Below are 25410 nucleotides of genomic sequence, written 5' to 3'. Positions count from 1 at the left end.
ACACGAAGGAATATGCGGCCACCACGCGAGTAGTCGAGCCATCGCGGCCAAGGTTTTTCGGGCAGGATTCTACTGGTTGACAGCAATCGAAGACGCCAAAGAAATAGTAAGGACTTGCGACGCGTGTCAAAGGTTTGCCGCAAAACCTCACTCTCCGGCAGCAGAACTAGCACCAATACCATTGTCATGGCCCTTTGCACAATGGGGACTCGACATGGTGGGCAAGCTACACAAATCATGGCCAGGAGGAAAAGAATACATGCTAGTAGCTGTCGACAAATTTACAAAGTGGATAGAAGCGAAGCCGATAAATTCGCCAGACGGAGCATCCGCAGTAAAATTCATAAAAGGCCTCGTCTTCAGATTTGGAGTGCCCCACAGCATCGTCACGGACAATGGCAGTAACTTTACATCCCATGAATTCAAAGATTATTGCAAAGAAATGGGTATCAAGTTGCACTTTGCATCAGTGGCACATCCTCAAACCAATGGGCAAGTCGAGAAAGCCAATGGCATCATCCGCAATGGCATCAAGAAACGCCCGTTAGGACCACTCGGAAAAAGCTCGACATACCCGGCCGAAGAACTACCAAGTGTGTTGTGGAGCATCCGAACAACACCAAATACGACGACACGAGAAACTCCGTTTTTCCGGTCCATGGAGCGAGGCAGATCCTACCGATAGAAATAGAGCACGACTCACCTAGAGTCACAGAGTATAATGAAGAAACTTCCAGGATAGCATTGGAAGACGACGTAGATGCACTCGATGAGGCTCGAGACGAAGTATTATCAAGGGTAACCAAATATCAACATGACCTGAAGAATTACCACAGTCGACGTTTGCGGCCAAGATCTTTCCAGGTGGGAGACCTAGTTCTTCGGCTCACGCAAAAAAGTCATGAAAAGCTCGAGTCACCATGGCTTGGCCCTTATATTGTCACGGAAGTAATCGAGAGGAGGAGCATACAGGATAAAGGACAAGAAGACAGGAGTGGAGGAGCAAAACCCCTGGAACGTGGCGCAACTCAGGCGGTTCTACGCTTAGAGCTAAATATAGTCCTTGTAAAACTTCAATGTATTGAAACGCCCGCGAGTTTTCAGACGCACTCTTTTCCTTTTTCGGGGCACCGAGTGGGCCGGGAAAGGTTTTTAATGAGGCGGGCTCGCGGTGCTGCAATATAATAAAGATAGTGTCAATATAGCTTTTCTCCATCGACATGCTCAAACTCCCCAACCCGACGAATTTCAATATAGTTCCTTCGAAAAAATAAAAAGCCTTGCCTTGGTATTAAATTACCTCGCGAGTCAATAAAAATGCAAAATAGTATTCAACAAAGAAGCTCGGGGGCTGATATTCGCCAAAACTACATATTGGATAACTGCTTTGGTTCAAAACCTCGCATTATACAAATACAGCGAATAGTCACCGAAAACACTCGGGGGTTAGAAAAACATAGAAACATGATGTTCGCTGCACAATATGATTACAATCGTGATTTACAAGAAAGAATTATCTACCTAAAGAAAAAATTAGTCATGATTCAATATATCGTCAAGTGTAATCCTGTTTTCTTCAGGAGCAACGCCAAGAAAATCAGCATAATGACCATCTGCAAAAAAGTCGGCATCCATCCGAAGAAGATCTTCGATCATTTCTTCAGCTATAGGCGTAACCTTCGTGTTAATACGATCGACTCCAACTCTTCGGCGCCGTACCTTCGCGTGAACTTTCCCAACAACTTGGGTCAAATCAAGCTTTGAGTGGCAAATCTGCAGCATGATAAGGGCAAATCTGGCGCCGACCACCGGCTGAGCTTTGACAAAATCATGGATCTTATGAGCATCCTTAAATTTCTCCATTAACTCGGGAAGAGTTTTTGGTGGAACGTTCCGAGGAAACATAGAGTTATAAACCATGGACGAGGTCTTGGTACGAAGTCAAGGAAATCGCGAGTTTGAGAGGCACGCTCCCGAAATCCGACAATCCGGCGGGTCCTCTCTCGGGGTAGCCCAAAATAGAGAACCATGATCAAGGGAAAGGTTAACAAGGAGGTTCGTCCCGGTATTTATCCTATCCTCTTCGCAACAACAGCATCAGTAAAGGAGCCTATGAAAACAAAGAAACAGAAAACTTCAAGACACATAGCATAAAGACGGAAGATATTGAGGATAAAACAAGCATACCCGACATATCTGCACTGGCCTCGTTCATTAACTCGAGCATGAAATTTTCTCGAGTAGTCGCCTTTTCAGCCTCGGAAGCAGCAATTTCCTTGGCAGCCACGGCCTCGCGAGCTTGTTGAAGTGCAACTTTTTCGGCTTCAGATGATTTACGAGACTGCTCCATCATCACAAGTGTTTGTTTCTTCGCATACTGAAGTTGCTGCCGAAGTTCATCCAATTCTTGCGGCAAAGAATCTTCGACAGGTGTAATACCAGCAAGAGCTCTCTTTGAGTGAGAAGAAGGCGAAATATTGGAAGGACCAGGAGCTGGCGTATAATTGTCAAAAATTAACTGGAAAAAAAGAAATATTTCGACATCAATCATTGAGTAAAGATAGATTTCCATTCATTCCCATAATATATACATGTCTATTACAAAAGAAGGACCTTCTAGAGACCTACTGAAGCAAGTTATCGCCAAGAACACTACGGCGACAAAGCCAAAAGAACGAGGTACGCTAAAAAGAAAAAGCAAAGAGGCATTCAACTAGACCTCCGGCCTTGATGAGCTAGGAGTCGAAGACGGCGTGATCCCGAGATAGGCCGGGATTTTCCTCGTGTTGGGCTTAGCCGCCTTGATCGGCGACCTCCACCTTGATTGTTCTATCTCGCTCGTTGTCGCCAACTTTCGCCCAGTCGATAGTTTGTTGGCTATCGGCTACCAAGGCAACAGTGTTCTCAACGGCGACCTTCATATTCTCATGACGCACCTTCAGCCCAAGATCTTCTGGTGGATCAAAGCACTTGGCCAAGTTAAGGAAAGTTGCGGGTTCCTCTTTCTTCGGGAAGAAATAAGGAAAGAGCCGCGATGCCCTCGCTTTGGCATGATCAATGCCTTCGCGTGCCTCCGACCCATGAAACTCGAGGAAGGAAAGGGCGTCAAGAAGGGCATCATTGTCGGGATCTTCAAGTTCAAACTCTTGAGATGTTCCGTCCGTCAAGAAAGAAACTTATTGAGCAACAAGTGAATGCGAGAAGAAAATACAAAAGATATGAAGTGGTTCAGATACTTACTGAGGAAGCGGCGACTTTGCGTCCTTATACGCTTAAGGATTGCTTCCTCGCGAGCAGCTTGTGCAGCTATGTGCTCGCTCAGCGAATTCTCGGCAGCGTGAAGTCTCTTTCTAAGATCTTCGACACTAGCAGCCTTCGGCCTTGGCCTTGTCAGCCTCTGCTCTAGCTTGAACAGCGTCCAATTCGGCCTTCTTACGAGCCGCTTCACTTTGCTCTAATTTTTGAGCTAGTGCATTGGAACGCTCGTTGATAGCCGCCAATTTTTCTGCCAAGAAATATAGAACTTTGTTAAAATATCGACAACAAAGGAGTAATAGAGTAATGGTACAAAAGAAAGCGGCAAGGCATCACCTTCAGTTTGGTGAGCATATTCACGATACCCAATGAATTGAGCACCGATGCGAATAAGCTCTTTGATCATGGGCTGTTAAGGAAAGAAAAGGACGAAGCAAGAAAAATTTCAGTATGAGGAAAATATAATGGCATTTAGAAGCAAACAGAGGAAGTACAGACAGTGACAAGAGTATGGAGAACTTACATCATCCAAGAGAGGGTTCGAAGAGCTACTCAATTGGAGACTCGGCTCGGAATTGCTTCAGTCCTTGCCTTTTTCGGCGAAGGGACAAGGGGGCTCGAAGGAGGAGTAGATGTGCCGACATTTTGTTGAGGAGGCGACGATTCTTCTCCTTCAACTGGCTTTTCCGAAATAACTAAAGTATGTGACGTACTCGTTCGAGAAGCCACATCCAAAGTTGGTGTTTCTTCATCATCATCACTGTGAAAAACAAAAAGGTGGCAGCATAAAAAGCAAGGCAAATAAAATTCTTTGAATAGAAAAATAAAAAGAAACAAGGAACTTACGAGCTGATGAGACTCTCGATATATGGATCATAAGCTGCCTTTCGCGGTGAAGGGCGGTTTCTTCGGGTTTGGAGGTCCCGAATCTTCGACTTTGCTCCTTTTCCTTTTGTTCTTTGGAGAAACAGCAGGAGGAGGAGATTGTGCTGATGTAGTACCTTCGGAGGCAGCATCCTTTTCAATAGATCCCGCAGATTTTCGGGAATCTGCGGGTTCATTCACAAAAGAGGGGGCTTCCTGGTTGTCATCGGCGACAACAGCCCTTTCCTCGACATCTCCACCCTCAGGAAGAGGAGGAAGAGAATCCATAGTAGGATGGTCCTGCAGAAAAATAACGACAAAAGAAACATTAGAGAGATATCAATACAATGAGATGCAGGAAAAATTCGGAACAAGATAAAAACTCGAGAAGACAAAATACCTTGGGGAGAGGATTGGTGGAACTGTATGGTTCCACGCGGCAAGAGGAAGGAATAGAATCCCTCTTGCTCAGCGAGGAAATTCTTCGAATAAGCTTTTCCAAGTCCTTCACAGAAAGATCATTGGAGAGCCTATTGGCGTCATTATCACCAGCATATGTCCAAAGGGGATTTTTGCGAGCCTGAAGAGGCTGCACTCTAATCCTAAGAAAATAGGCAGTGATTTGGACACCAGACAGCTCTTTGCCTCGAGTATTTTGAAGAGAATGAATACGAGACATAAGTGCTTCTGTCGCCTTTTTCTCTTCTTCGGAAGCTTCAGCATCCCAGGAACGGCGGCGTTGAATTTTGGCACTTCCGTCAAAAGGGACTATGTTGTGCTCGATAGAGTTGGCACTTTCTTCGTGTATGTAGAGCCACCTTTTGCGCCATCCTTGGACAGAATCATGAAATTTGACGTCGAAGTAATCAACGTCGGTTCGGACACGGATAACAACTCCACCTATGTTATAGGTGGCGTTGTGAGCGCCATTGCGGCGAAGCGTAAAATGCGTTTCCAAAGAACCCAATTAGGAGGAATTCCAAGGAAGCATTCGCACAGTGTGATGAAAATAGAAATATGAATGATGGAATTGGGGGTCAGCTGGTGCAGCTAAATCCCATAGACAAAGAGAAGGCCGCGGAGGAAATCGTGAATTGGGGTAGAAAGGCCGCGGATGAGATGATCAACGAAACTAACCCGGTACTCCATTGGAGGGTTGGGGTAGCTTTCTTCGCTGGGAAAGCGGATGGCGTCTTCTTTCTTCATCAAGCCAAGCCTCTTCAGCATGTTGACATCCTGGTTGGAGATTTTAGATCTCTCCCACTCAAGATCTTCAGCAGCCATGTTGGATTCTGGAGTACTATGGCGAGTGAGTCGCGTGCGCGGTGGCATCAACGGCACTGGAAAAAGCAATGCTTGTGCGTGCGGGAGATCAAACAGAGTTGGGCGCAAGGGAAGTTTTTGCAGAGGGGAACAATGTGCGGCGCAAGCGAAGGAGTAGACAGAGGTTGAAGAAAGGTTTATATAGGATTCGGGCGAAGCAGTGCACCGTTGGATAAAGAAATCGTGTGGTGAAAAAAGGATCTTGTAGATACAAGGGTAAAAGGGTATTTTTACTGAGATGGAATGGAACGAGCGTTACCGTACGTGCGCCGGAAAAGCGGAGGACGTGTGTCCCCCACTTGCACGACGTGTCAACAAGGTGGAAATAATGGACCCACAAGGCAGCAAAGTCCTGACTATTAATAGAGATGAAGTGAATTTGACAAAGGAAAGTATGTCGACAAGAAAAAATAAAAGAAGAATGGCGACAGGAGAAGTTATTTGAATACTTCGGGAGCCTTTGGTCAAATACAAGTTTTTGCCCAAATGCTCGGGGGCTACTTCGATAAAAGTAAAATTTCGACTATGGCAATATAGAAATTGCGGGAGCCTACAACCAAGCACAAGTTCTTGGCCGTACACTCGGGGCTACTCCCATCGGGAGCGCTGTTCGCGCACCCGAGAGATGACAAGAAGATCATATCGGGAAATAATGACAATATAGCGACAAGGTGGACTAAAATGTTGAGCCTACAACCAAGCACAAGTTCTTGGCTGTAGCCTCGGGGGCTACTCCCATCGGGAACGCTGTTCGCGTACCCGATGAAAAAAAAAGGATAGAAAAGCAAGAGAGTATATTTCGAGTTATAATTAACTCTACATATACTCCCATCGGGAGAGCAATACAAGTCATATTTGACTCGATAAAATGTGCCATTCCAACAGCCGGAAAAGCACTCGACAATATATTCTCAGAACGCCAAAGTTGCGATCAATTTCTAATGCCGCAAATTTGCGAAGGTAAGACCCCGGATCCGTTCGCCTGGGCGTGGCATCGCCGAAGACTGCGCTCCGCTACTTTTATCCGTATCAACAGATACGAAGAAAAATCCTAACGGACGCGTTAGGTACTCGATAAATTTGACTCGGGACTCGACTGAATGGTAAGACCTTAAGCGGCACTCCGTCGAAGTTTGCACCAAGTATCCCGAGATCATGTCCAGGGACGTGATCTTGAAGTAGGTTTTTGCGGATTGCCACTAGAGCAGCTTAACTAGTACCTGATCCGTCAGATGAACTAGCCCCAATTACCATTATCCCTGTACAATATAGAATTTTATATGAAGAAATATAAAAAAGTTAAAGCTCTTGAATAAAAATAAACAGTGGAGATTTTCCTTGACTCTACGATTCAAGTAAAATCTCGGGGGCTACTGACATAGGCATCCCAAATGGGCCTGCCGAAGATGGTACCCGGGGTTTATTGAAGGCCCACTACCCGAAGAATAAGAAGATTCGGGAGCCCAAGATGTATTAAGGAAAGTTAGAGTTGTAATAGGAAGTGCTATTTGTAATCTGGCGGGATGAGTTAGAAACCGTCCCGGACTCTGTAACTTGTACAAAACGAAACCCTCGGCTCCGCCTCTTATATAAAGGGGGAGTCGAGGGACGAAGAGATCATCGAATCATTGTTCACAAACCCTAGTTTTCATAATCGTCGAGTACTTTTCGGCTGAAACCTTCGAGATCTACTTGCCCTCTACTTCTAACTAAACCCTAGCCTATAACCCGTAGGCATTGACAAGTTAATCCCTTGTCAGTGCGGGCACTATTAGTATACTATGCATGAGGCTTGCAACTTGTAAGATATAATTTTCATAACTCATATGCTTTATTACTACCGTTGACAAAATTGTTTCATGTTTTCAAAATAAAAGCTCTAGCACAAATATAGCAATCGATGCTTTCCTCTTTGAAGGACCATTCTTTTTACTTTTATGTTGAGTCAGTTCACCTATCTCTCTCCACCTCAAGAAGCAAACACTTGTGTGAACTGTGCATTGATTTCTACATACTTGCATATTGCACTTGTTATATTACTCTATGTTGACAATTATCCATGAGATATACATGTTACAAGTTGAAAGCAACCGCTGAAACTTAATCTTCCTTTGTGTTGCTTCAATACCTTTACTTTGATTTATTGCTTTATGAGTTAACTCTTATGCAAGACTTATTGATGCTTGTCTTGAAGTACTATTCATGAAAAGTCTTTGCTTTATGATTCACTTGTTTACTCATGTAATTACCATTGTTTTGATCGCTGCATTCATTACATATGTTTACAAATAGTATGATCAAGGTTATGATGGCATGTCACTTCGTAAATTATCTTTGTTATCGTTTTACTCGCTCGGACGAGCAGTAACTAAGCTTGGGGATGCCGATACGTCTCCGACGTATCAATAATTTCTTATGTTCCATGCCACATTATTGATGATATCTACATGTTTTATGCACACTTTATGTCATATTCGTGCATTTTCCGGAACTAACCTATTAACAAGATGCCGAAGAGCCGTTCTGTCGTTTTCTGCTGTTTTTGGTTTCGTAAATCCTAGTAACGAAATATTCTCGGAATTGGACGAAATCAACGCCCGTGGTCCTATTTTGCCACGAAGCTTCCGAAGACCGAAGAGGAGTCGAGTGGGGCCACGAGGCGCCGCCACACTAGGGCGGCGCGGCCCGTGCCCCGGCCGCGCCGACCGTGGTGTGGGGCCCTCGTGTGGCCCCCCGCGTTGCCCTTCCGCCTACTTAAAGCCTCCGTCGCGAAACCCCCGCACCGAGAGCCACGATACGAAAAACCTTCCGGAGCCGCCGCCATCGCGAAGCCAAGATCCGGGGGACAGGAGTCTCCTGTTCCGGCACACCGCCGGACGGGAAGTGCCCCGGAAGGCTCCTCCATCGACACCACCGCCATCTTCATCAACGCCGCTCGTCTCCCATGAGGAGGGAGTAGTTCTCCATCGAGGCTCGTGGCTGTACCGGTAGCTATGTGGTTAATCTCTCTCCTATGTGCTTCAATACAATAATCTCATGAGCTGCCTTACATGATTGAGATTCATATGATGATGCTTGTAATCTAGATGTTATTATGCTAGTCAAGTGGGTTTTACTTATGTGATCTCCGGAGACTCCTTGTCCCACGTGTGTAAAGGTGACAGTGTGTGCACCGTGTGGGTCTCTTAGGCTATATTTCACGGAATACTTATTCACCGTTATGAATGGCGTAGTGAAGTGCTTATTTATATCTCTTTATGATTGCAATGTGTTTTGTATCACAATTTATCTATGTGCTACTCTAGTGATGTTATTAAAGTAGTTTATTCCTCCTGCACGGTGTAATGGTGACAGTGTGTGCATCCGTGTTAGTACTTGGCGTATGCTATGATCATGATCTCTTGTAGATTATGAAGTTAACTATTGCTATGATGGTATTGATGTGATCTATTCCTCCTACATGGTGTGAAGGTGACAGTGTGCATGCTATGTTAGTACTTGGTTTAGTCGTGTTGATCTTTCATGCACTCTAAGGTTATTTAAATATGAACATTGAATTGTGGAGCTTGTTAACTCCGGCATTGAGGGTTCGTGTAATCCTACGCAATGTGTTCATCATCCAACAAGAGAGTGTAGAGTATGCATTTATCTATTCTGTTATGTGATCAATGTTGAGAGTGTCCACTAGTGAAAGTGTAATCCCTAGGCCTTGTTCCTAAATATCGCTATCGCTGCTTGTTTACTCGTTTCTATCAAGCGTTACTCGCTGCGTTACTACTCGCTCATACTTATTTATACCACCTGTATTTCACTATCTCTTCGCCGAACTAGTGCACCTATTAGGTGTGTTGGGGACACAAGAGACTTCTTGCTTTGTGGTTGCAGTGGTTGCATGAGAGGGATATCTTTGACCTCTTCCTCCCTGAGTTCGATAAACCTTGGGTGATCCACTTAAGGGAAACTTGCTGCTGTTCTACAAACCTCTGCTCTTGGAGGCCCAACACTGTCTACAGGAAAAGGAGGGGGCGTAGACATCAGTCTCGCCATGGTACGTTCAAGCGATGCAAGCCCAAGCACAGATTGCTTGAGGGTTCTCCTCAGCCAAGCCTCCATGGGTGTCAGCCTCCGTCTCTCCTGGGCCACATCAAGGCGTAAAATCAGGGTGTTAGCGATCGCAATGTTTAGCTTGATGTTCCCAACACGTTTTTGCCCCCAGGACTGCAGGCGCTCAGCCGCATTCCTAAAGAGCGCATCTATCCTCCGAAAGGGATCTACAATGCCGGGGTCACAAACCCAGGCCTCCTTTACCGCCTCATCGAAACCTTCCAACTTGAGCCAGAAGCTCTCAAACTTGAACCTTCTCCTTGGCCGGAAAGCCGCATTAAGGGCCAAGTGGAGTGGTGCATGATCCGAAACCGACGAGGATAACCCTTGCAGCACAGAGTCGAAGTGCTGCAAGTCCCAATCCACCGAAACCAGCACCCTATCAATGCGTGTGAGGGTGGCTCTCTCCCTTTCATTGCTCTAGGTGTAAACCCTTCCATGCATATAAAGATCCTTTAGCTCATGTGCCTGGACAAACGCCCTGAAACGCTGCATCATGTTTCTATCAAGATTCTCGTTATTTTTCTCGGAGGCATTCAGAATCATATTGAAATCGCCCGCCAACACCCACGGGCCCGGGCATAGGGACCTCCTCTCCGCCAACTCCTCAAGAAACATGATTTTCTCCTCCACCCCTTGGGGTCCATACACAGTGGCATCCCTGATTTTCTCATCTTTGTACTGTAACTATCTTGCCAATTGAATAAATTGGATGGTTTGCCTAAAAAAAGAGCGCCCCAACTACCAAAAGGGTACTCCACCATCTCCCACGTATCAGTGGCACGTCGTTTTCTCACAAGAACAAAAAGAAACACGGTGCAAGTTTGCCTCTTTGCCTCACGCGCAGCCGCCGTCTCAATTCTAGCCGCCTCCAGTTCATTCTCCTCTATAGATCGGTTCCCCCTCCTTTGGTTGGCTTCGCCGGCGTCGGGAGGAGTGGGGAATCCGATTTATGCATGGAGTTTTCAATAAAAGTATTGTTTTCATTAGATTATGTTAGGATTTTGGTAGCCGCCTTCTTGTTAGTTTCCCCTCAATGGAGATGGCATCGTCTGCAATAAGTGATCTTCGACCTTTTGTTCGGCCACAAAATTTTCTTCCTGGCATCAATGGTGGTGTTGAACGATTACAATTTTCTAGGTATGAGCCTTCGGATCTTGCTTCGCCAGATCGATTTTGGAACTTTAGTCGTTGTTGCCACGAGGAGGATTATCCTTGCAGTTTTTGTCCCGGCTGCTAGGTCCTCGACAATGGTGATTCGTACTCTCGGCTCTCCATCGATAACGACAAAGCTAGTCGGTTGTTATTCCCTGATATACTGGTGTTGGTACTCTTGCCGATGTTGAATGACTGCTTTAATAGTTGCGTGCGTGCACGCAGCCTTAGCATTGTGGCTCAAAAATTATGGGAGAACTTTTGTCGGTATTTATAGGTCTATGGTTCGTTATCTATCTTTGGCTGATTTCAGAAGAGTACAAGATTGTGTTCTGGAAGAAGAAATAATTTGAAGACCTCGAAGATTTGTTACTATCTTTTAGACTTTATTTTGTAATCGTTGGAGTCAGTTCATGTATCTCTACCATGTACTATTTATTACTATGAATATATGTGGTATTAATTGTCAAAAAAAAAACACGGTGCATATATAACCACCACATAAACTACAGTCCACTAACCCCCAATCCGCGACCGCCATGTTTCAACCAATAGGAGCGCGGCGCGGTGAAACCATGATCCGTGACACCGCCGAACCGCTGGCTTCCACCGTTGGATCATGTCATGCCAAGCACACAAATATCAGATCATGGCCGTCAGTTCTAACCGAGAATGTGGCTAGAGGGTCGCTCCCGAGTATAAAAGCTGACCTCTCATCCCAGAATAAATAAAAAACAAAAATCACACCCCACAACCGCTTTCCTAGACCCCCGAAAGTTGCAACCTCTCCCGGTGGATTTGGGATCTCGGAAACGTGAGAGGTAGATCCTTCAATTTTTATCTAGTTTCTAGGCTTCAATTTCTCATGGGCTTTCTGGACTCCCTCCTGGATCCGTACCTGGGATAGTAATATTGAGTATCCAATATGGTATACCCATGTCAGCCTCTGCCTAGGAGCTCCGATGTCGGCGTTGAAGCCGGTCGATGCCGCTCGTGGAGGAGATGCTTTGCAATTTTCCACAACATGTCGATGTGGTACACGGTGTCATACGCGCTAGCATTCCTGGCGGCGAGCCTCGGAAGGGCGCGTGCAACGCGCGGGGGGGGGGGGGGCGCCGACGTTCTAACGTGGGCGGAGGGGGCATAGGTAGTGGTGCGCACGCCGACATGCTAACTCGGCGGCGGTGTCACCGGATTTGAGACGGAGACGAGGAAGGGGACGAGCGAGTGAGTCCCCTCGAGGCTGGAATTTTTCGTCGGCATCCCAAAGTTCGGGGCCTTTTTTGCAAAACAAATCCACAGCTGGACCCTTACTTGGACTGACATATGGGGTCTACCACTTGACACATCAGCAAATACATAGCTCTACCGAGGGCAGTGACCGTAGATGAAACAGCCCGCCGTATTCGCACCCAGCAGCCGCTTTTGCTGAAAGTTGCAACCTCTCTTTCGGCGGATTTGGGATCTCGGAAGAGCGCGAGGTAAATCCTTCATCCCCTCTCATTCCCTTCGATTCTACTGCAGTTCCTCGCTTTCGTTGGTGATCGGTTCCTGGTAATCTCGCTGGGGCGGTCGATTTGGGCGAGATGAACTGGATGCGGATTTGAATCTTACGCGCGATTAGGGTTTGCGCGTTGTTCGTCACTGCGGTTGTTTCAACTGCCTATTTCCGGGGGTTTCAATTGCTTAGACCTGTTTTAATCGCGGTTACCTGTGCCTGCATGGCACGGAATTTGTGGTTGGCTAGTTTTGCCGAACGATGAAGCTGGAACGCGTGGGTGTGATGAAATACGAGTTTGCGGCCTACCCAATTAGGAAATCCTGCAGGTCTGTACCTTCTTTTAGGCTATAGTGGTATTCAGGTTAGTTGAGTTTCAGTGGCTTGAGTGATCTATAGCAAAATTGTATCTGCTGGTCCTGCAAATCTGCTGCTTCATGTGTGTACCAGTAGTATCAAAGTTGGTTTTGTATCTGCTGGTTTTTAGGATAGGAATAGAGTTCTTTTAGACTGGTAGGATGAACAGAAATTGGTCTGGGCTGATAGTACACATCTGAAGCATGCATTACACTTGTATGCCAAAAATTTGCAGTATGTTAATTGTTCTATAATAGTACTATCTATAGTATACCGATTGTTGCAGTTGGAGTCACATGATTTGATGATATGTGAGTACACAGCCTGCCCTATTAGGAATTCCTTTAGCTTTGTTTTCGTTGGTATCCAAGTTCTCTTTGAACCATTTGCTTGTGCCATATTTGTTTTATGGGGCATTCGACATCTGCTGGCCCCGCAAACCTGTATCTTCATGTTGGCTACTGTAGCATCAAAATTTGTTTCGAAACATTTGCGTGGGTTCTGTATTTGTGCAGGAGCTGAACATTTGTTTGTAGTATATATTTGGTAACTACTGGTTCTGTTGTTTTATGTTGGTAGAATGGATATAGCTGACAGTAGTAACTATCCGAACTATTCATTATACTTGTATGCCATGAATTGCCACAATACTGTCTGTGCCAACGTGATTATATGTTATAGTAGTCATTTGATGCTTAGAGCCATCTGCATCCTAGGCTCATTAGGGAATAACCGGCGCAGGGTAAACTGGAACTATCTCTAACAATGGAAGTGAATTGTGTACACTAATATCTGGAAGCATTAGTACTATACCATCTGCCTGTATAGTCAAAATTTGAAGGAGCGACTGCTATCTCTGCTGTAAATCCAACACTGTTGCTTAATGTCTTTCTATTGATATCGTGTCTGATGTTGGCTTTGTACTGAGCTATTAGCTTCGTCACACTCATACTTTGGAAAAACTAAATGCGAATGCAGTTAACTTTGGGAGACAGCTGTTCAACTATTATACCTGGTAATTAGAAAGTAGGTTTCTTCTTAGTTGATGGTCTATATTTTATCATGCTTGTTACTTGTGAATTTCGTTGCCTAAAATAATTTAGTTTTGGTTTATATTTTAACATTTGTTTGGCTAAATAGTGGTAGAATTTTAGTGGTCCTCCAGTTTGTCACTGCATGTCTTGTTATCTATCTACGAACAATCTTAGTAAAAGTAGGCTGGCCCTTTTGTGGTAGGTATGATCTTGTGGATTAAGAATTTTAGTTAAAACTGTATGATAGCTGACAGGCATACTAAAATTCTTAGTCATGAGCATGGCCTAAACTTTACCACCATGACAGAGCTGCCAGGCATACTCATTACCTCCTTAGGGTTAGGAGATGCACCAAGTAAAGGAGAGGAAATTGATCGAAAATTGCTATACCCTAGGTCGTCAGCCTATATCTCAGCATCATTATATAGCACCCGACAAACCGCATCGTCTCCGCCGGAATCCGCCACCGGTTGCATGGTATTGTTAGGGTTCAGTGCTTCAGTACTTTGGATTGGAATTGGATAGTCCCTCCGTGACGAGCTCACATCTTAATTTTGTGAGGCCAGTAGGCTCCGATTAGTTTGACCATAGTCATGGTATGGTGGTTCTGTTAGCGCGCACTTCTTGATTTGGTTAGAGGATGAGATCTGGCCTATGAGCACTCAAAAGGGGCGATTTGTGAGGCTATTTTGATTTAGGTTTTTCCGTATTCATCTGGATTTGTTCATTAGCTAACGAGACAACTTTGGTCTCAAAATACCCGTGGAAGTTGGAACCTCACCAAATCTTGAAAGAAGAATCGTGTGATTTGATTTAACGTTTTATCCTTTCTGTCAAGAGGTTCGTCAAACATCTACCAACATCATCCTCTCACCTGTTAAGATATACTGGTTTTTCCTAGTATGGTTTGTCGGGTGCTATATAATGATGCTGAGATATAGGCTGACGACCTAGGGCATAGCAATTTTTGCTCAATTTCCTCTCCTTTACTTGGTGCATCTCCTAACCCTAAGGAGGTAATGAGTATGCCTGTCAGCTGTCATGGTTGTAAATTTTAGGCTGCGCACATGTTTGATAATCGAGTTAGCTGAATGCACATGGCATGGCTTACCTTTTTCATTAACCTGTTCTGTTGGCTGTTGTATTTTTACTGGCTGATATTAGAATCTGTGCTACTCCGTATATCTGCTGCTCATGTATTGATGGCAGGCCTAGTTGAATAACTATATCTTGAAACTAGTTACTATCTGAGTCATTTGTATTCGCTGAGCTTCTCTTCATATGTTTCTCTCCTACTTTAGTATAACATTTTCATGTATTAACAAGGTGTTCTGTTGGTTGCCAAAAATGTTAGTGGCTGATCTTAGGTTCTGTATGAGTATCTTCTTTTCATGTCTTGACTGTAGGCATCAATAAATAACAAGGTGCTGCAGCTAGTTACACATTAATTTGAACCATTGAAACTGTTAGTTTGGTTTGCGATGGATGAACATCTCTCCACCTTTATCGCTTCTAGATGCTTAAGTATCTGTTGTGTTTTACCCTGTTGATCATTGTTTATCCTGCCTTCTGGGCTGACCCTGATTTGTTCTGTAATAATCCATATTCTGCTGTGACAGGGCCTGTTAACCATATCTGCGATGCAATCATCGTATCTTCCCGCTACCACTGAGTCAATTGCATTGGCTCAGGAGGCTAAGGATGCTTCAGAGTCCATTTCAATCCTCTACCGTGTGCTTGAAGACCCGTCTTCTTCATCAGATGCAGTGAGAGTGAAAGAACTTGCCATTACAAATCTGACAAACTATCTCACCAAAGAGAACAGAGCTGAGGAGCTGAGGAATCTGTTGACCCAACTTCGGCCATTTTTCGCACTGATTCCCAAGGCAAAGACGGCAAAGATTGTACGTGGCATCATTGATGCTGTTTCCAAGATACCTGGAACATCTGATCTTCAGATCTCACTCTGCAAGGAAATGGTGGAATGGACACGTGCAGAGAAGCGTACCTTTCTCAGGCAGCGTGTGGAAGCACGGCTAGCATCCCTTCTGTTGGAAACTCAGGAGTACACTGAAGCTCTTACCCTTCTTTCTAGTCTTATCAAGGAAGTGAGGAGGCTGGATGACAAATTGCTTCTTGTTGACATTGACCTTTTGGAGAGCAAACTCCATTTCTCTCTGAGGAACCTGCCAAAGGCCAAAGCTTCTCTCACTGCTGCAAGAACTGCAGCAAATGCCATTTATGTTCCGCCAGCGCAGCAGGGAACCATTGATCTGCAGAGCGGAATCCTTCATGCTGAGGAGAAGGATTACAAGACTGCCTACAGTTACTTCTTTGAAGCATTTGAAGGATTCAATGCACTGGAGGATCCAAAGGCCATCTTCTGCTTGAAGTACATGCTTCTGTGCAAGATAATGGTTAACCATGCTGATGATGTTGCTGGAATTATCTCGTCTAAGGCAGGCCTGAAGTATGTTGGTCCTGATGTTGATGCTATGAAAGCTGTGGCTGATGCCTACTCAAAAAGATCTCTCAAGTACTTTGAAACTGCTCTTCGTGACTACAAAGCCCAGCTGGAGGAGGATCCAATTGTCCACAGGCATCTCTCATCTCTGTATGATACCCTCCTGGAACAGAACCTCTGCAGGCTGATTGAGCCTTACTCAAGGGTGGAGATCGCACACGTAGCACAGATGATTGAGTTGCCAATCGACCATGTTGAGAAGAAGCTGTCGCAGATGATCCTTGACAAGAAATTCTCAGGGACCCTGGATCAGGGTGCTGGTTGCCTCATCATCTTCGAGGACTCCAAGACGGAGGCGATCTTCCCTGCTACGCTCGAAACGATTTCAAATGTAGGGAAGGTTGTGGAGAGCCTTTACATGAGGTCGGCCAAGATCATGGCTTGAGAACATGTTTTATTCTTTATGTGGTTTCTCTGGTTAAAACCTTCCTTGAGATCTGTTAGAGCCCTCAGGACATGATATCATCCGAAGCGCCATTTCATCCTTGCAAATTGTTTTCTTTAAAGCTAAATGTCTCGTTCATGGACAAGAAGGCACTGTTGCTTCTGCTTGATGGAAATACTGTCAAGTGTTAACACTTCCTGATATAAACCCGTTTTCATTTTGGTGAAATATGCAATGTTATGAATTAGCAACCCTCCTTGTGGGTTTTTTGTGATGGTCCAACAGTGCAGATTCAAGTACATGCTGCAGATTCAAGTGCATGCTGCTTGTACTTGTACTTAAGGGTATCAAGTGGGATCCCACTTTTGTCCCACTTGTAGTATAATTTGATTTTTCTAGTACAAATTTTGACATCAAAATTTGAACTACATAGTACAAAATGATATCCCACTGGGATCCCACCTTGACACCCTACTTGTACTCCCTCTGTCTCAGAATTTGGATGTATCTAGATGTTAAATTGTGTCTACATACATCCAAATTTTAATAGGCTGGTGCCAACGCAAGCTGTAAGGCGGGCGGTATCGCTTGCGACGGGGCGATAGCGGGGCGAGAGGGTGGCGAGACGGCAGCGCGGGGCGACGGATCCATCGCCCGGCGGTAGCGCCCGCTACCGCCCGGCTGCCGCCGGCGTTGGCGCGGAGAGGGAGGCAAGAGCGGGGCGAGAAGGGGGCGAGAGCGGGAGCGGCGCGCTGACGGGTGGGGGTGGTAGCGGGGGCGAGAGCGGGTGGCGCGATCTGATTCGTCCACGTCAGCTAGCCGTTGGGTGATGTGGAGTCGAGAGAAGTGAGAGCTGGGACTATAGCCCGTGCACTGGCACCGTGGGGTGAGAGTGGGGTGAGAGTAAGGGTAAAAGCTGACGTGGCGAGGCTATAACCTGTGATGCATTGGCACCAGCCTAAAGTTAAGATAGAGTTTGAAAGAGTACTACTAATAATGTGAGATTAGCTTGGTTCCTCGTGATGCTGCATATTTTTTTGTCGGCCAAGGTTGCAACTAGTATTTGTTTTGATCCGATATTCATCATTTGGTTTAACGAAAAAATACATTCAAGCTAGTATCAAAAATCAATCTAAATAGGTGTTTTTGCACGAGATTTTCTACTACCCCTGTCTAAAACTAGGTGTCTTAGCTTTGTCTAGATATAGACACTTTTTTTACAATCAATACCACATATATTTATAGGAACAAATAGTACAAAGGATACACGAGTTGTATCTAGCGTTTACAACTAAAAGATAGACGATAACCCATAGACATGTAAATACTAACGAAGGTTCTCCCACAATTTTAATTTCAGCCGCCATGCTAAGACTGTGTACACGCGCGCAACCATTAAAGTCGTCAATCAACATCGACAAGAGTACCAACACCAGTATGTTAGGAAATAACAACCGACCATCTTTATCGACGTTGCTGTAGAGCCCAGATTACGAATCATCATTGTCGAGGATGTAGCAGCCGGAACAAAAACATAAGAATAATCCTCCCGACGGCAACTATGAGAAAAGATCCAAAATCAAACTAGCGATGCAAGATCTTAAAACCCATACTGTTAGTCATACATTAATATATAAAATAAGTCAATACACCTAGTTTTATTTTTTAGACGGAGGGAGTGTGATAAGGCTAGCCATAGTGGTTGTATTATAGCTACTCCCTCCATCTCACTTCACTAGTTTTTTCCGTATCTCTAGGTCACCAATTTAACCTATATAATTTAAATTATATAATACAAAAATTATATCACTAAAAAATAGAACATCTAAATTTTGTAATGATATAATTTTTATAACATATAACTAATGCTAACTTGATCAAATTCGCGACCTAGAAGTAGGTGCACGCCTAAAAAACTGAGAGCGAGGGAGTAGTATCATGCACGTTGGTCCCACAAAAAATACTGATGTGGCATCTAATTAAAAAGGAGAGAGGAGATTAAAGTAATATAGGTGGATACTGTATCATAATACATGTCTGTTAATGTCAAACAAATGTTGTGCACAAATTTGTATTGAAATTCTAAACAACAATAAATATAGCATAACTATGATACTATTTCATGATAATAACCACTATAAAGATTGATACTTAGACTGCTCATAGTGGGAGTAACATAGCTAGTAACATCACACATCTCAAGACATTTTGGTGACATGGCATGCGGATAAATGAAGAAAGAGAGTGAGTTGGTAACTAGCTACGTTACCATAACATCACACACCCCAAGGCAAAATGAGCCTACAACATAATAAATAACATAATGCATAACACCACATATCAATTAATACCCACTATGAAGGTAGTAACCTAGACTAGTAACATGACATATGTTACTAGTCTAAGTTACTCCCTACTATGAGCAGCCTTATCATTATGGTCAGCCTAAATGTAACTTTAGCAAAAGCCGTGTTCTGGACCAACTTACAAGTCACAACGACTGTACCCTTTCTGGCTCCAAATATTTACCATAAATTTAGATAAAAGTATAAGCTAAAATATGCCTAGATAAACTGATCCTTGGCTGAGGTAGTAAACCCACGTATCCGTGCCGAAGTCCAACTCGTGAACAATACGGTGTATACTTATTTTTGAGGGAAACAATACGGTGTACTCCACCCTGTACAAAACAATCACGGTAGGTACCGGCACCTAAACTACCCCACCTACCAATCCCCGATCCGCGACCGCCAAGTTCCAGCCAATAGGAGCACGGCGCGCCGCAACCACGATCCGTGGCACCGCCGGACCGTCAACCTCCACCGTTGGATCGCGTCAGGCCAAGCACACAAATATCAGATCGCGACCGTCCGTTCTAACCGAGACGCGTGGCTGGGGGACCCCGCTCCCGAGTATAAATCCTGACCTCATCCCAGAAAAAAATAAAAAAACAAAAGTCACACCCCACAGCCGCTTTCATCGACTCCCGGAAGTTGCAACCTCTCTCCCGGCGGATTTCGGATCTCGGAAGCGCGCGAGGTAAATCCTCCATCCCCTCTCGTTCTCTTCGATTCTGCTGTAGTTCCTCGCTTTCGTTGGTGATCGGTTCCTGGTTATCTCGATTCGGCTGTCGATTTGCGGGGGTGTGGATCTGGATTTTTAGGCGCGATTAGGGTTTGTGCGCTGTTCGTCGCTGCGGTTGTTTGGGCTGTTTGTTTAGGTTTTTTTTTCCGATGCTTAGATCTGGATTAATCGCGGTTACGTGTGTCTGCGTGGCACGGGATTTGTGGTTGGCTAGTTTTGCCGAACGATGTAGTTGGAACGCGTGGTTTGATGATATACAGTTTGCGGCGTACCCGATTAGGAATTCCTGCAAGTGTGTATGAGTACCTTCGTTTAGGCTATAGTGTGATTCAGGTTAGTTGTGTACCAGTGGCTTGTGATGTAAGTGATCTGTAGCGAATTTCGTATCTGCTGGTCCTGCAAATCTGCTGCTTCATTTGTGTACCAGTAGTATCGATGTTGGTTTCTATTTGCTGTTTTTTTAGGATAGGAAGATGTGACTAGTTAGTGCTTTTTGGTTGTTATAGGATGAAACGAAATTAGTCTGGGTTGATGGTACCACACATCTGAAGTATGGATTAGACTTGTATGACATAAACAATTACGAATCGGGGGAAACCCTTTGTTCACACCTGTATGTCATAATTTTGTAGTATGTGATTGTTCTACAATAGTGATATTATAGTATTACCGATTGTTGTAGTTGGCATCACATGATTTGATGATATGTGAGCACACAGACTGCCCAATTAGGAATTGCTGTAACTTTGTTTATGCTATTAGTGTATCCAAGTTCATTTTGATTAATAGCTTGTGCTATATTTGTTTTATGGGGCATTTGGTATCTCCTTCTCCGGCAAACCTTTATCTTTATGTTGGCTACGGTAGTATCAGAATTCGTTTCAAAACATTTGTGGGGTGTGCTGTATTTGTGCAAGAGCTGAAAATTGTTTGTAGTATTTGGTATCTACTAGTTCTGTTGTTTTATGTTGGTAGGATGGAAAGAGGTGGCAGTAGTAATTGTCTGAACTATTTATTATACTTGTATGACATGATTTGCCACGATACTGTCTGTGCCAATGTGATTATGTTATGATATTCATTTGGCGCCATCTGCAGCCTAGGCTCATTAGGGAATAACGGGTGCAGGATTAACTTGACCTAGCTCTAACAATGGAATTGAATTGTGTTCACTAATACCTGTATGCATTAGTAAGACTGCCTGTATAGTCAAAATTTGAAGGAGCAATTGCTATCTTGGTTCACTATTGCCTGCTTACAGAGTTTGTATTGATATTGTGTCTGATGTTGGTACCATACTGACCTGTTAGTTTCCTTACACTTGTACTTTGAAAAACTGAATGTACATGCAGCTATCTTTGGGAGACAAATGATTATACCTGATAATTGGAAAGTAGAGTTCTTAGTTGATGGGCTATATCTTCTCATGCTTTCTATGTTGAAATTAGGTGCCCAAACTAATTTTATTTTTGTTTACATATCATTATGTTCTAACATTTGGATACATAGTAGTAGCTCTAGTGTTCCTAGTGGTTCTGCAGCAATCTTAGTTAAAAGTAGACTTGTCTTTTTTTTTTTTGAAGTAGGACATTCTATCTTGTGGTATCTTGTTGTATTCAGAATCTTAGTTAGAAGTGTACTGTGTTTTTTCATCTGAAGGTGTAGACAGCATTGTTGTTGTAGAATGTCTCCTATGTAGGTATTCTGGGTTGAATATTTGTTGGAACGTCTGTATAGTTACTGAACCTATTCATTAATAAGAAAACACATCTTTGACCATTGACATGCGGTTATTTGCCTACTATTTGATGTGTTATGTCCATATTCAGGGAACTGACTGTCTTCTGTTTGTTCAGGTAACCAAAGTTTGTGCTCATGGCTCGTACTAAGCAGACTGCTCGTAAGTCCACTGGAGGAAAGGCTCCAAGGAAGCAGCTAGCCACCAAGGTTTGTTGCTGTAAATTGACAGATTTATTATGCCATAGTGTTACTTGCTGTTTGAGTATACTATACTTTGCAGTACAATTTGAACCTTAACTTTATGGCATTTATAAATAATATATATGGAATGTTATGTCATTATTGACAATACAGTGTTTATTGCTGTTCAACAGGCTGCCCGTAAGTCTGCTCCGACTACTGGAGGAGTGAAGAAGCCTCACCGCTACCGCCCTGGGACTGTTGCTCTTCGGTATGTAATGCTTTGAACTTCTGATCTGTGTCACTGCACATAGTTTCATTTAGAGTGTTTTTTCAGACTAGAAAATCTGAATTGTATTTGTGACTGCAGTGAGATCCGCAAGTACCAGAAGAGCACTGAGCTGCTGATCAGGAAGCTCCCATTCCAGAGGCTTGTTAGGGAGATTGCCCAGGATTTCAAGGTGACATTTGTGGACTCTATTGCTGTGCCCCTCTTACCGCCAACTCTCATCAAGTAAACTAAGCTTTCCTTTTGTCATCTTGCTGTGCAGACTGATCTGCGTTTCCAGAGCCACGCTGTGCTTGCCCTTCAGGAGGCTGCAGAGGCGTACCTGGTGGGTCTCTTCGAGGACACCAACCTGTGCGCCATCCATGCCAAGAGGGTGACCATCATGCCCAAGGACATTCAGCTGGCCAGGAGGATCCGTGGTGAGAGGGCTTAGGTGCTCTGTCTCTGGAATGCCTCTGGACACCAATGTTCCGCCTATCAGCTGAACACTTATCGTGTGTCATGAACTACTAATAGCACTAGTCTTGTTTGGGAGTATGTCAGTACCGTACTCTGTGTCTATGTTTTAGAACTTGGTCGTTTGTTCGTTGGTCTGTCAAAGCATCCAGCTGATGGGTGTAAGTCTTGTTGCTATCTGAACCTTGGATTTATGCTTGGTAAATCGATAATATGTGAACTATTAGAAGATTATTCCGTGTGTCTCTCATTTTATTTGTTTCTGTGATGCTTGGGTGCTAGTGTGTGGCACGCAATTTTCCTATCTTTTAGTAAGCCTACAGCAAAGTGAAATTATGTCATTTGGTGCTAAGGCTGGTCATAGTGCATAGTATCGTATACTAGTATCATGCATATGATACTTCTCTATGATACTATCTCTATAGTGAGTGGTATTATAGAGTAGTACCATAAACTTCTAAATTTATTGTTTTGTAAAATCCCAATGTAAATCTATGTACTCCCTCCGTCCTAGTTCGTAAGGCAAAGTTTTCAAATATCTTGGCTCAAGGTGAATTCTCATTGGCTCTAAATTTACACGTTAAAACATGCAAAAAACTTTGCCTTTCACATGCATGGAGTACTAGTGCGTGGTGGTTCCATATGCATGGAGTACTAGTGTGCTGGGAGATGAAAAGAGTGTTTGCATGCAAAAATAAATTAGTTTACTCTCATATTAAATGCAAAATGTGCCTAGGAGGTGAGAGATTTTGGGACAAATATTTTTTAGAATTTGCCTTGCGAACTGGAACGGAGGGAGTACATGATCTATTTGACATGTACTTTTCTCGTAATGTGCGCTATGATACAGTATCCACCTATGTTACTCTAACCTTATCCCTCCTCCTTAATTACATGCCACATCATCATTTTTGTGGACCTAGTATGCATGATACTACCTATGATACTAGCACTATGGCCAGCCTAAGCTGTGGTTATTGTGTCAAGAGTTAAATGACAAAATTTAAGTTGTTGGAGTGCAACACCATACAGTAGCGTTGATCATAAGTTTAAAGTTACTGGCTGTGACCTTAAACTGTTGCTCTGTGCCACTGAGTTCACAGAGATTATTATGGAGGGGTGGCTACATTGGCAGACGCCGAAAGCTAACCAAATGTGGAAAGAAGTATTTCTGAGCATAATTTGGCGACTCAACTCTGTTGCAATAGGTCAGACGAGGTTCCATGCGCCAGTACCAATGTCGGATGAGAATGTGCACCATTCCATTCCCAATTCCTGACAGGATTAGTGAAGCACAGGCCGGCAAACAGCCGAACGAAAACGCTGAAAGCACGATGTGGTGATGCAGTCAGAGTCAGAGAGGCCTTTAAAAGGACCCGCCCGTTCTTTCTTTCGGCACGCGCAAAAACCATTGCTCTTTCTAGCCCATCCCTGGCCTGCCCTGACCGGCCGGTCTCCCATCCCGATTGTTCCCCGCTGACGGCTGGGCTGACCAATTCATCTCTGCGAAAAGCTCGTGAGCCTCGCCCTTTTTGCTTTCGTCACTCTCCTTCTCCGACCATAGCTCCGGGGACCACCGGAAACCTTGGAGATCGGTCCCGGCTCACCGCTCACCCATTCCACCTGCAAATTTAATAGAGCTACCACAGCAGATATTTTAAACTTACGAAAACCGTAAAATAATCGCTAGTTCACAATTCTCGTGGAACAATGGAACTGGATTAATACTATGAATATACGCGAATTATATTCTTTTTATTAGGGTTGGAAAACCGCCATCCAAACTGGGCATTTGCGGGAAGCGCGGCCAAAACGAGTTGGCGCGTTCAATTTTTCCATTCCTCTCCTCCGCGCCTTCTTCTTTCACGCCTTTCCGTTCCCTAGCGAAGCCGCAGCCACATCCCGCCATCTATCTTGGCCACAACGACCATGCCTCATCGCCTACCAGTGCCCCGCAACCGCCGCATCGGTTGTAGGCCGAATCTCGCGGGTTGCGCACGTTTTCTTCCAGCGGAATGCTCGGCAATGGCGGCCGGCATGGATGCGCCACTGAGCTCCGATTCGGCCTCGCCCTTGACCTAGGCCGCCGGATTCGACTTCTCCAGAGCTCCTTCTTTCCACCGCATCGACCACATAGACCCCGCCATGGTAAGATTTGGTCTCCGGATGTTCTTGGAGTACGGTCTATTCCGCTTGATTCAATTTTGACATAGGATTGTTCTAGATGAGTTCCTCGTTGAGCTTGGAGTTTGTCTTCGGACGATTCGGACCTCGACGATTTGTTCAAATATGATGTTCATCCTCGCCGCGAAAGAGCTACAAGATATAGCCAACCTTATATCTTCGATCTTTAAACGAAGAACACACACAAATGTTTATGGTGACGAATGAAAAGTGAGGGTGGCCGGGTATGATAGGAAGTGTTGATTGTGCAATACTATGATAAAAGTTCCCCTAGAGTGGAGGTGGAAGAATTGGCCAGAGGCATGACATGTGCAATACTATGATAAAAGTCGTGATGCCACCATTGTGCTTGAGGCCATGGCATCAGAGGACTTGTTGATTTGGCATCGCTGCTTTGGATTGCGGGGAACACTCAATGCCATCAATATCTTGCATAGATCCCATTTGTTTGCTAGATTAGCTAGTGAAGATGCTCCACCTTGCAACTACAAAGTCAATGGTCATAACTGCACCATGGGCTACTATATTGCCGACGAGATCTATCCGGTTTGGCAACATTTGTGAAGATCATCGAGAACCCCCAAACAAAAAAAAAGTTCAGTTTGCCAAGGCAGAAGAAGCATGCCGAAAGGACATTGAAAGAGGTGTCGGTGTTTTGCAAGCTCGGTTTACCATTGTATATGGCCCAAGTCGTTTTTGTGACAACAAAAACCCTCAACAACATCATGAAATATTGTGTGATTCTTCATAATTTGATCACCGAAGATGAAAGATGGTTAAACTACTAATGTGATTCTATGGAAATGTTGGTAGCCATGTGTGCAAGCACAAAGAAACCCCGATCACATTCAAGCATTTCTTGAGTCGCACCGCCACACATACCCATCTCAACCTTGATCTCATGGAGCACCAATGGCAGATACATGACAGAAATTGTTGTTCCTCCTTCATTCATTTTATTTTCTTTATTTGTGTGCA

At 44.3% G+C, this 25410-nt stretch overlaps 2 protein-coding genes across 2 annotated transcripts; both read left to right on the top strand.

Annotated features, from left to right (window-relative positions):
- Nucleotides 1-12076: 12076 nt before the first annotated feature.
- LOC124673879 (26S proteasome non-ATPase regulatory subunit 11 homolog) lies at nucleotides 12077-16750 on the top strand. The gene is made up of 2 exons (XM_047209922.1): nucleotides 12077-12182; nucleotides 15210-16750. The coding sequence occupies exon 2, from the start codon at nucleotides 15231-15233 to the stop codon at nucleotides 16497-16499; it is 1269 nt and encodes a 422-aa protein (XP_047065878.1). The 5' UTR covers nucleotides 12077-12182; nucleotides 15210-15230; the 3' UTR covers nucleotides 16500-16750.
- Nucleotides 16751-19451: 2701 nt separating this feature from the next.
- On the top strand, nucleotides 19452-22482 carry LOC124675939 (histone H3.3). The gene is made up of 5 exons (XM_047212026.1): nucleotides 19452-19538; nucleotides 21440-21530; nucleotides 21698-21774; nucleotides 21874-21964; nucleotides 22055-22482. The coding sequence occupies exons 2-5, from the start codon at nucleotides 21459-21461 to the stop codon at nucleotides 22223-22225; spliced, it is 411 nt and encodes a 136-aa protein (XP_047067982.1). The 5' UTR covers nucleotides 19452-19538; nucleotides 21440-21458; the 3' UTR covers nucleotides 22226-22482.
- Nucleotides 22483-25410: the final 2928 nt, after the last annotated feature.

Source organism: Lolium rigidum, chromosome 7, assembly GCF_022539505.1.
Source record: "Lolium rigidum isolate FL_2022 chromosome 7, APGP_CSIRO_Lrig_0.1, whole genome shotgun sequence".
NCBI classification, from domain to species: domain Eukaryota; kingdom Viridiplantae; phylum Streptophyta; class Magnoliopsida; order Poales; family Poaceae; genus Lolium; species Lolium rigidum.
Note: the sequence above shows the minus strand (reverse complement) of the source record. Positions and strands in the feature narration are given on the sequence as shown.

What these genes read in the sequence shown, in the direction of transcription:
- LOC124675939 (XM_047212026.1), top strand. Translation starts at nt 21,459, where the DNA reads ATGGCTCGTACTAAGCAGACTGCTCGTAAGTCCACTGGAGGAAAGGCT. An exon ending in GGAAGCAGCTAGCCACCAAG is followed by an intron (nt 21,531 to 21,697) that starts GTTTGTTGCTGT and finishes GCTGTTCAACAG; the next exon opens with GCTGCCCGTAAGTCTGCTCC. An exon ending in CCTGGGACTGTTGCTCTTCG is followed by an intron (nt 21,775 to 21,873) that starts GTATGTAATGCT and finishes TTGTGACTGCAG; the next exon opens with TGAGATCCGCAAGTACCAGA.
- LOC124673879 (XM_047209922.1), top strand. Translation starts at nt 15,231, where the DNA reads ATGCAATCATCGTATCTTCCCGCTACCACTGAGTCAATTGCATTGGCT.